Source organism: Plasmodium falciparum (genome assembly GCF_000002765.6).
Source record: "Plasmodium falciparum 3D7 genome assembly, chromosome: 11".
In the NCBI taxonomy this organism is placed as follows: Eukaryota; Apicomplexa; class Aconoidasida; order Haemosporida; family Plasmodiidae; genus Plasmodium; species Plasmodium falciparum.
This window is the reverse complement of record NC_037282.1, coordinates 1,970,542-1,982,353: the sequence shown is the minus strand read 5'-3', so window position 1 is coordinate 1,982,353 and position 11,812 is coordinate 1,970,542. Positions and strand designations below refer to the sequence as shown.

Genomic DNA, 11,812 nt, shown 5'->3' with positions numbered 1-11,812 from the left:
TTTAAAAAAAAAAAAAAAAAGAATTTACGTACTTATTATTTATATTTTAATATAAATTAACTATAAATTCATTCCATTCATTTTTCATATTTAAAATGTAATATAAAATATTAGAATGATTCTATTACTACCAAAAATTCAAACACAAAATAACATAATAAAATATTTCATAAATTCATTCATGAACAAAGCTATAATAAAGTAGTTTTTTTATAAAATATTATGATATATATTATATATATTATTAAAAGTTATATAAGAAAAAAAATAAGGATATATAATTATATATATAATATATAGTATTATATAATTTTAATTCTTTATATAATATAACATATATTGTCATAAAATATATATATATATATAGCCACTTCTTATTTCATTTTGTATTAATAAAATATAACAATTTTAATGAATTTTAATTTTTCTATTAATGAATTCAAAAAAATAAAATAAAATAAAATAAAATAAAATAACACTTATACTTTAGTGCTATTATCTTCACAAAATAATATTCATCAGAATTATATATATAATAGTGTAGTGTAAATTCAGTTAAAATTTTTTTCTTTTAAATATTTTTTTTAATTAAATATATAGAATTACACATTAATGTATTATATTAAATATATAAATATTATTTGTTTTTTCTCTAGCAATTTAAAAAGCATAGAATTCTTTTAATTTTCACCTCTTATATAAACAAAAAATAATTTATAGAATATTTTATATATTAGAAACAATAAACAAATTCTTATTCAACTGAAACTAACACATATATAAAAGAACAGTTTTTATTAATTTAAAATATTTTACATCGTTATTTTTTCATTAGAGATTCGTTAAAAATTGAAACCAATTATAAAGTAATACTAAAATAAAAAAAAAAATAAATAAATATATATATAATATATTATTTAAAATATTCACTTTATATTTTAATTTTTAAAAACTAAATGTAAATTGTAAATAACAAAATATTTTTCTAAAATGAATATATATTAAAAAAAAAAAAAAAAAAATTATATATTATATATATATATATGTGTTATTACTTTTATATGAAAGTTATTATTTACATAATTTTAATATATTTTAATAATATCCTATATTTTTAATATATATTTGAAAAAAAAAAATATAAAATGACTTATATATATCTTTAATATATTTGTAACCATTTAGAAAATTTATAAATTAGAAAGGATCGTATAATTAAATTTGTAATATAAAATATGTATTAATAAATTCCTTCATACAGATTATATATATATATATATATATATATATTTTAATATTATTTTATAATTTTATTTTTTGAAATCATATAACTACAACCTTATATTTTAGAACTAGTGAAAATTTATATGTATTTTAATAAACTTTTAATGGATATAATAAATGTTAATTTTTATGATACACATATGTTTTTATAGTACTATATATACTTCGATAATAATCGTACATATATATTGTATTTAACGATTTTTCAATTTAAAGAAATAAAATTAAAATAATTCATCCAATGATTTATGGTAAGGAAATTTCTTTTTTAATAATCGTAAATAAATATTTTTATATATAGTTATATAAGTACAATTAGATAATATTTTAGAAAAAAAATATTATTTTATTTATTTATTTTTAATTTTCTTTTTCTGGTTATTAAAAATTTTGATAAATTTTTTAAAATATTATAACGCATATAAAAATACAATTATAATGAAATACATTAAAAGTTAAAAAAAATATATAAGCTTTCACCTATAATATGAATTACTTTTGTATAATTCACATTATATCTCTAATATTTATTACATGTAATGCTGAATAATTAAAATTTGAGATAATTATTTTACCTTTTTTTTTTAAATATTTATATTTTAATAGTAATATAAAGACATTTATAAGTAATAAAAGGATTAATTTAACACATAATAAAGATTAAAAAATAAAATAAAACACATATATATTTATTATATTATATATATATATATATATATATATATATATATGTTTATATTATATTTCAAAACATCTTAATAGGAAACTTTCCTTTTCAATTTATATTTAAAATAAATATAAGAAAAACAAATATAATATTATTATTAATAATTGATTCAAATATTATTAAATACTTTTTATTTTTTTTTTTAATTTTGTGGGTGCTTTCGTGTTATTATATAATTCATTAATCATTAACATGGTATATTTTTATATGTGTCTATTTTTATTTTATTATTAAAAAAACAAAAATCCAATGTAAGCATATTAAACAAATAAAAAAAACTAATTATATAAGAAAAAAAAAAAAAAAAAAAAAAGAACATTTAAAAAAATGAAATAACCATTTCAAATGTCAAATGATAATTAATACATATAAGCAAATCATATATTACATATACATAAACAAAATTAAAATTAAAAAAAAGAATAAAAATTACCCATTTTTTACATTTAATGTTTTATACTACTTATTTTTATAAATAATCCTTTTTATTTTATAAATATATTATTTATAAAAGTTTCAACTATAATATTTTAATTTTTTATTCATCATATTCTTCGTTGTGTTCCTGTGGTGTTTCATCATTTTCTTCTGCATTTTCTTCTGCATTTTCTTCTGCATTTTCTTCTGCATTTTCTTCTACATTTTCTTCTACATTTTCTTCTATATTTTCTTCTACATTTTCTTCAACATTTTCTTCTATATTTTCTTCTATATTTTCTTCTATATTTTCTTCTATATTTTCTTCTATATTTTCTTCAACATTTTCTTCTGCATTTTCTTCTATATTTTCTTCTATATTTTCTTCAACATTTTCTTCTACATTTTCTTCTATATTTTCTTCAACATTTTCTTCTACATTTTCTTCTACATTTTCTTCAACATTTTCTTCTACATTTTCTTCTACATTTTCTTCAACATTTTCTTCTACATTTTCTTCTACATTTTCTTCTACATTTTCTTCCATATTTTCTTGCACATTTTCTTCTATATGCTCAGGTATATTTGCTTGTGTATGTTCTTTTAAATTTTGAAGTTCTTTATTAATTAAATTTATTTCATTCGCAATGTTTCCTGATAAGCTTTTTGCATCCTTGTTTTTATATTTTTTACCTTTCTTACCTCTTAATATATATTTTCTTATAGCATTCGCTAACATTCTTAATGATTCAATTCTCTTTGATAATTTTTTTTCATCTAACCCTTCAACTGTTAATATACTTTCAGCTGAATTTTTAACTGTATTCTCTATATCGGATAAAGATATATTTACTATATAACTAATAATTTCTTCAAATAATTTTTTCTGTTTTTTATGGTTCAAGTTCAAAATTTTTCTGTATCCATTCTCATTATTTTCATTTAATGTATTATATTCCATATTATAAGTGATTGAATTAATTTGTTCATTATTTCCGAAATATTCTCTCAATATATTCATTAGTTTATTATTTTCATATGCTACAGTTTCTTTATTTTTCTTGGATCTTGTTTCAAGTTTCTTAATTGCTTTTTTAGGGTTTTTCATATGACTCATAGAAACATATTGTAATGTCCATCCTATAGAATCTATAATTGCTATATCAAATGGAGAACCCATTAATTCATATATTTGATCCTTAATTTGTACATCCCAATTTCTAATACTGTCTATATATGGTTGCAATCTAGATATTAAATTTTCAGATATGTAAGTTTCCCTTTCTTTTTGATACACTCCCATTATTTTTGATAAATGTTCAGATTTTGTATCTAAGTCATTTACTGTTAATTTCTTTTCAAATAAGAATTTCATAAGGGTTACTATTTGAGGAGATCCAGTATAAAAAGCAAATTTTTCTAAACTAGCTAACATATAATATATGGTTGGGTGAATGAAGTTAACTCCCTTTATTCCATCATATCCAAATTTATTATACATTTTTCTTTTATCAATATCTCCCAATATTTGATATGCTTCACTTATTTGTTTAAATTTTAACATTCCTTCATTAACTGAATATTTTGGTGGATAATATTGTTTTGCTAATTTAAAATAACTTTCAGAGATTTCCTTCATATCTGCATTAACTCCAACACCTAATATATCATAGAATCTTGTATCAGGAACATGAAGAGTTCTATCTACCTCTGAATCTTGTTGAACTTCACTAACTACCTCTTCTATATTTTCTTGAATAGTAGATATTTCTTCTTGTACTTGACTTTCATCTATAGTTTGTTGTTCTACATTTTCATCAACGGTTTGTTGTTCTTCATTTTCATCGACAGCTTGTTCTTCTACATTTTCATCAACGGTTTCTTGTTCTACAATTTCATCAACGGTTTGTTCTTCTACAATTTCATTAACACTTTGTTCTTCTACAATTTCATTAACACTTTGATGTTCTCCACTTTCATCATCACTTTGTTGTTCTCCACTTTCATCAACATTTTGTTCTTCTACATTTTCATCAACACTTAGTTCTTCCTCATTTGCTTCACCAGAGTGTTCTTCTTCATTGTCTTCAACAGATTCGTCTTCAGATCCATCTAACATATCCATATATTTCTGCTTTTCCAAATCAAACAACAAATCTTCATCTGTATAAAGAGCATCTGATGAATCATCGTCCAAATATTTACCATCCTTTACTGCATCATAATAATTAATTGCTGAATTATTAATACTAACTTTTAAAGATGGTAATATATCACCATATTCATTTATTTGATGTTCTCCAACGTCTTGGACTGGTTCTTCTTGTTGTGGTTCAACTGTTTCGTTATCTCCCCCACCACAACATAACCATCCTCTTCTTTTACTTTTTTTCTTCTTCTGTTTTTCAGCTCTTTTCCTCATTTCTTCTTGTGCATCTTTTGCCGCTCTCTGTTCTAAACTTTTCAATTCACTTATATGTTTAAAAGAAGAAATGTTACTATTCATAATTTTTCTGCATGTATATTGAATTTGGTTGGATAAAGCTTTCCAAGCGATTTGGTTCAACACAGTCAATCTTCTATATTCTTCAAGATTTAAATATTTCTGTCTGTACCAGTTTTTAAATTGTGTGTTCAATCTTTCTTCAAGGTTATCACCTCCTTGATTAATAAGCTTTAAGCATTGTCCCCATTTGCTCTCGTATACTTCTTTTGGCATATCATATTGAACCTTGTACTGACTGTAAGTTTTCTGTAATTTTGTTTTTAAAAAATCATATTTTCTTTTATTAATATCCATTATTTCATCCCATAAAGTTTGCATTTTTTTTATAATGTCTCCTCCACTCCTTCCTAAGTTATCAACCTTTTCGTTATAGTCGAAAAGAACTTTATCTACAATAAGTGGATTGAACTCCCTTGTATGGGGAATGGCTTCATAGTTATTAGAATATCGATATCTATTTACATCAGTCATCAACTTCTCATTAAAACCCAAAATATTTGTATGATCAATATCAGGAGTACCTTCTAACGTAAACGTAGGTTTTTCGGAAGGTAAACCAAATACCTGACTTACAACTATTGGGTTTTCAGAATCAGCATATGGGTTGATTGGCAATGTTTCACAGTATAAATTTCTTGAGCACCTGTCAGTAAATTGTGCACCAGAATTTGAACTTCCATTATATCCAAAATTTCCCTATGAAAAAAAAAAAAATATATATATATATATATATATATAATTCAATAATTAAGGGCTCATATACAAATTAACCATAAATATATTTACATTTATTTAAAGAAAGAAAAAAAAAAAAAACTTACATTTAGAATGATATATAATATTCCAAGAATTGGAAGAACCAAACGCTTAGAACATAACGATTTTAACAAACTCATATTTTCATTTTGTTTTTCTTCTTCAAAAGAATATATGGTTGGATTTTTTGCCTTTACACTTTTTGTACCCATATATTGCTTTGAAAAAGCAGAACTATATGAACTATATGGTTTCATGTTTATTTACATAAGTTTTTGTTCTAAACTCTTACATATATACAATGAAAAAAAATAGACTTTTTTTTTTTTCTTTTTTTTTTTTTTTTATATATATCTAAACAATGTTACATATATATATATAATTCTTCAGATTTTAATCTTAAAAAAAAAATAAGAGAGAAAAAAGAAAAATATTAAAATATCATATATAAATATATATATTAATTCTATATAATATATATATATAAATTTATATATATAATTTAATTTTATAAAATATTATTAGAAATTAATTTTTATATAAATTTATATATTTTTTTTTACGTTTTAATATTTCTTTTTTTCGCTACATAAAAATTATTTTTTTTCAATTTTTTCTAAAAATACAAAATTTATAAAAAAATAAATAAAATTAAATAATAGAAAAATACAGCTTTATTTTTTATAATTTTTCATTATTTCTATATTTAGTTTTATTTGAACTCCTAAAAACAAAATGAATAGAATAAAGAACAACAACCTAATAATTTTTTTTTTATTATTATTATGTTTCTATAAAATAAATGTATAAACAAATTCCTATTTATATAAGTCAAATTAAGAACAACATTAAAACCACATATATATAATGTAATAAAATACATATATATAACGATTAAATTGAAATGAATTGGTTATTTTGTATTTTCTTTTAAAAATATATAAGAACACCAAATTAAATATATGTTAAAAAAAAAAATATAGCTTTTTTTGAAAAAAAAAAAAAAAAAAAATTATATACATATAAATTTTAATTAATACATAACAAAAGATATTATTTATATTTTAAATATAGAAAAATGCAAAATATATTATATATTATATATTTATTATTATATTATATTATATTATATTATATTATATTATATTATATTATATTATATTATATTATATTATATTATATTATATTATATTATATTATATTATATTATATTATATTATATTATATTATATTATATTATATTATATTATATTATATTATATTATATTATATTATATTATATTATATTTATTAATTTATTTTATATATTATTATAATATTAATTATGTTTTATTATTCATATTTTATATAAAATATAACTTAAAGAAGCATCATTAATTTAAAAAAATTAATTATAATATAATAATATATTTTTTTTATAATTACATGTTTATTTTTAATTCACAGCTTTTTTTTTTTTTATATATTTTTTAAATAACCTACTTTTCTAGAATAAATCTAAATTTTATGATATATAAAAAAAAACCAACGAATGAAATATTATATATATAAATTAATATTTTCTTATATATAAATATAAAAAAATATATATATATTTTTTTAAAAAAATTTATTGAAAGAAACAATATATAAAAATAAGTCGATATAAAAACTATAATATATATATTATTATATATATATATAATAAATTATAATATAAATCATAATATATTTTATAAAATTACCTTTTAACATTTTTTACCTGATAATATATATTATCAGAGAACAAGTTTTAAGATAAATTTTAATTTATATAATATTTAATTTTGATGCCTTTTTAAAAAACATTTCATGTTTACTTTTAAATACATGTTTTTTGATATATAAACATGGAAAGAATAATATATATGTTAATATATATTTTTAAAAAACGATCAATTTAATATTTTCTTTCCTTTTTTCTTTCTTTTTTTATACTATTAAGATAATTATATATATATTATTATATATATAAAAATATTATTTTATATTTATAATAATATTAAGAACCTCTCTTTTCATTTTACTTAATATTTATATGTAAATAATAGTATTATTATGTATAATATAAATATAATATAAAATACTATAATAACATTCTTTTGGTAGGTTTTTTTATATTATATATATTTTTACGCCAAAAAAAAAAAAAAATACTGTTAATAAATAAATTAAAAATTTAAATAGAATAATAATAAAATGCCGAAATCTTATTAAATTAATTTTTTTTTTTTTTTTTTTTTTTGATACATTTGTTATAATTGTAATTTATAAAGATATTAATAATTTTTCTTTCATTAATATAAATATATATATATATATGACGATATACATGGAAAATCAAATATTTTTATAATCAACAAATGTATGTTATTTTTTTTTTTTTTTTAATTTTGTCTATATTAGGAAAAATATATCTCTTATAATATATCGAATTATTTAAATTATATATTTTTTTTATATAAATACATATCATTATTTATTTAAATATATTACACATAAAGAAAAAGAAATATTTATTATCTTGTGCATTTATATATTAGAATATAATGTTTTCTAATGGTAGAGAGTTTTATAATTTTTTCTTTAATATACCAATAATATATATATAAATATATATATACATAATAAAATAAAAATAATTAGTGAATTAATTAAAAGAAATACGTATTTATACATATATTATAATTAATAAAATAAATCTTTTACATAAATATTACCACACTTCCTAAATATAATACCTATATGTATTATTACAGAACACATATTATTTATTGAGCTCTTCTTAATTTATCATTTGTCTTTTTTTGGGGAGCTTTCTTATTGTTTTCTTTCGTATTCTTATTATTAGATTTTTTTTTTGGTGTTTTTATTGAATCATTCGTTGAATTTTTTGTAGATAATTTATTTAAACTTTCCTCTTGCGTTTCATTTTTTTCTTTCTTACAACTTTCACAGTTTTCTTTTTTAGTATCATTGTTTCGTAATGGGCACATACCAGTTGAACATCCTTCAACAACATCTTTCTTGCAACTTTCACAGTTTTCTTTTTTAGTATCATTGTTTTTTAATGGACACATGCCAGTTGAACAACCTTCAGCAGCCTCTTTATTTAAACTTTCTTCTTGCGTTTCAGTTTTTTCTTTCTTGCAACTTTCACAGTTTTCTTTTTTAGTATCATTGTTTTTTAATGGACACATGCCAGTTGAACAACCTTCAACAACTTCTTTATTTAAACTTTCTTCTTGCGTTTCAGTTTTTTCTTTCTTGCAACTTTCACAGTTTTCTTTTTTAGTATCATTGTTTCTTAATGGGCACATACCAGTTGAACATCCTTCAGCAGCCTCTTTATTTAAACTTTCTTCTTGTGTTTCAGTTTTTTCTTTCTTGCAACTTTCACAGTTTTCTTTTTTAGTATCATTGTTTTTTAATGGACACATGCCAGTTGAACAACCTTCAACAACTTCTTTATTTAAACTTTCTTCTTGCGTTTCAGTTTTTTCTTTCTTGCAACTTTCACAGTTTTCTTTTTTAGTATCATTGTTTTTTAATGGACACATGCCAGTTGAACAACCTTCAACAACTTCTTTATTTAAACTTTCTTCTTGCGTTTCAGTTTTTTCTTTCTTGCAACTTTCACAGTTTTCTTTTTTAGTATCATTGTTTCTTAATGGGCACATACCAGTTGAACATCCTTCAACAACTTCTTTATTTAAACTTTCTTCTTGCGTTTCAGTTTTTTCTTTTTCAGAATCTTCATTTTGGATAGGACAAGGACAATCAGAGCAATTGCAAGAACACTTATATTCAACCTTTTTTGATTCATAATTTAAATTTTCATCTAATGGTTCTGTATCATATAAAACTCTAGAATGTGTATTAACTAATTGTAAAACGGATGGTTCATTCCATTTAGAAGTAAAAACATTCTGCTATAATAATGCAAAAAAAAATGAAAATATATATGTACATATATATATATATATATATATATATATATATATATTTTACAAAAATTATTTGTACACTATAACAATTTTTCAATTTAGCTTACGTGAAACAAAACATAAATTATAGAAAGGATGACTAAGGAATGCCTTGAAAGGGAGGATTTCAAAAAATTTTTGTTTTTATAATTTATTGGTTCTTCATCAATTGTACTCATGTGATATTCTTCTACGTTTTTCTCCTGTGAACGTATGGACTGGGATAAAAAGCATGTAAAATTATTAAAAAGCTTCATCATTAATATTTATATTAATATAAAATTTTATAGTTAGTAAAGTAAATTTTATATATAAATAAATATATAAATATTCTTTGCCTTAAAGCAGTATTTATATAATATTACAATGGTATAATATAATATTAAAATGAATTGTGAATTTTTTATTATAAAAAAGAAAAAAAAAAAAAAGAAAACTTTTAATGAAATAAATACACTAAATATAAATAGGATATTTAAAATATTTTATTTATAAATATAATATATATTTTATAAATAAAAATAAAATAATTATATTATTTTTGTATCTATTATTTATAATAGAAGTAAATCAGTATCACATATACATACAATAGAATAGATAGAATAATATATACTATTAAAGATATTTCTAGTAAAGTTCTTATATATGTGCAATTTGTTTTAATTACATAATACATATTGTTATTTTATTTTTTAATTATTATTTCTTTTTTTTTCTATTAATGAAATATAAAATTAAGAGTTTATTACTCTTTTTTATTTTTTTATTTTTCCTATGTATATATAATATATAACACATATATATAAATATATATATATATATATATATATATATATATATATATATATATATATAAATATATAAATATTATTTTTAGTATAAAAAAATTAAGGAAAGTATTATTCCTCTATTATTATTATTTTTTTTTTTTTTATACTTTTTATATTTCTTTCTTTTTGATATGAATATAATAATAATATTACTTATATTTATTTTCAATCAATATTATATTTAATTACATTAAGAACTTAGATAAAAATATAATATTATATATTTCAATTATGTATTTAATTATATTATACTCTATATAAATATTAATCGTCATTTAATTCTTATGCCTAAACTATTGTATAAATAGAATTTAGTTCTATTTTGTATAATTCTATGCTCAATATATATTTATTTATATATAAGTTAAATGTAGTATCATATTTTTACGATCAAATGTGTATATATGTTTAAATTATGTATTACATATTATTTTATATATAAGAATATCATGTATTTTGTATTCTTTCTTTTTCTTTTTTTAGAATACACGCATATTCCTAAAATATTTTAATGCCTACCTTATATATTATTCTCACTTGTATTCTAATAAACTTACATAAATAACTTTAAGGAATTATTCTTATAAGTTATAAATTAATATTTCCAAATATTTATATATTTATTATGGACGAAATATATATTATATATATATATATATATATATATATATATATATATATTTGTATATATAAAGAAAGAATTATAAGTTTATGAAAAAGTAAAAAAAAATTATAAATATATAAAGTAATCATAATAATGAAAATTTTTAATTAATATAATTATATATCGGTATGTGTGTTTAACATTATTTATATTCTTTATGGGAAATATAATATTAAGGGAGAATAATAATTTTCTTACTTTAATAAATGAAATATTTTAAGTTCATATAATATTTATGTATATATATATTTATATATTTCAATCTTAATAGCATATCATATATACGTAAATAATATAAATGGTTTATATATTAACTACTATTAAGCTTTAAAATAATATATTTTCATTTTTATGTAAATTATATATAAAAAAAAAAAATGTTTTAAGCATATTCAAAATTTTTAAAATATAACTGAACATATATATATATATATATATATATATGTATATATTTAATTATTCATATTATCATGGAAATAAACATATTGTATAAAACTTTTAAGGTAAAATTCTATCCTATAATTTTATCAAAAAACATATGAAAAATAAATTGAAGATACATGCATATTTTTTTTTTATTTTTTTTTTTTTTAAGAATTTTATTTTTATGTACATACAGAA

At 18.3% G+C, this 11,812-nt stretch overlaps 2 protein-coding genes across 3 annotated transcripts; both read right to left on the bottom strand.

The window, feature by feature from the left end:
• Positions 1-2,549: 2,549 nt before the first annotated feature.
• PF3D7_1149200 (ring-infected erythrocyte surface antigen) lies at positions 2,550-5,947 on the bottom strand (the record flags this gene model as incomplete). The annotated part of the gene is made up of 2 exons (XM_001348129.1): positions 2,550-5,630; positions 5,756-5,947. The coding sequence occupies 2 exons, from the start codon at positions 5,945-5,947 to the stop codon at positions 2,550-2,552; spliced, it is 3,273 nt and encodes a 1,090-aa protein (XP_001348165.1).
• A 2,532-nt stretch (positions 5,948-8,479) lies between these two features.
• PF3D7_1149100.1 (Plasmodium exported protein, unknown function) lies at positions 8,480-9,954 on the bottom strand (the record flags this gene model as incomplete). Of its 2 annotated transcripts, none has more annotated exons than XM_001348128.1 (2): positions 8,480-9,640; positions 9,763-9,954. In XM_001348128.1, 2 exons carry the CDS (start codon positions 9,952-9,954, stop codon positions 8,480-8,482), a joined length of 1,353 nt encoding a protein of 450 aa, XP_001348164.1. The 2 variants fall into 2 exon arrangements, with proteins under 2 accessions (XP_001348164.1, XP_024329140.1); XM_024473335.1 differs by having other exon boundaries at positions 8,480-9,637.
• Positions 9,955-11,812: the final 1,858 nt, after the last annotated feature.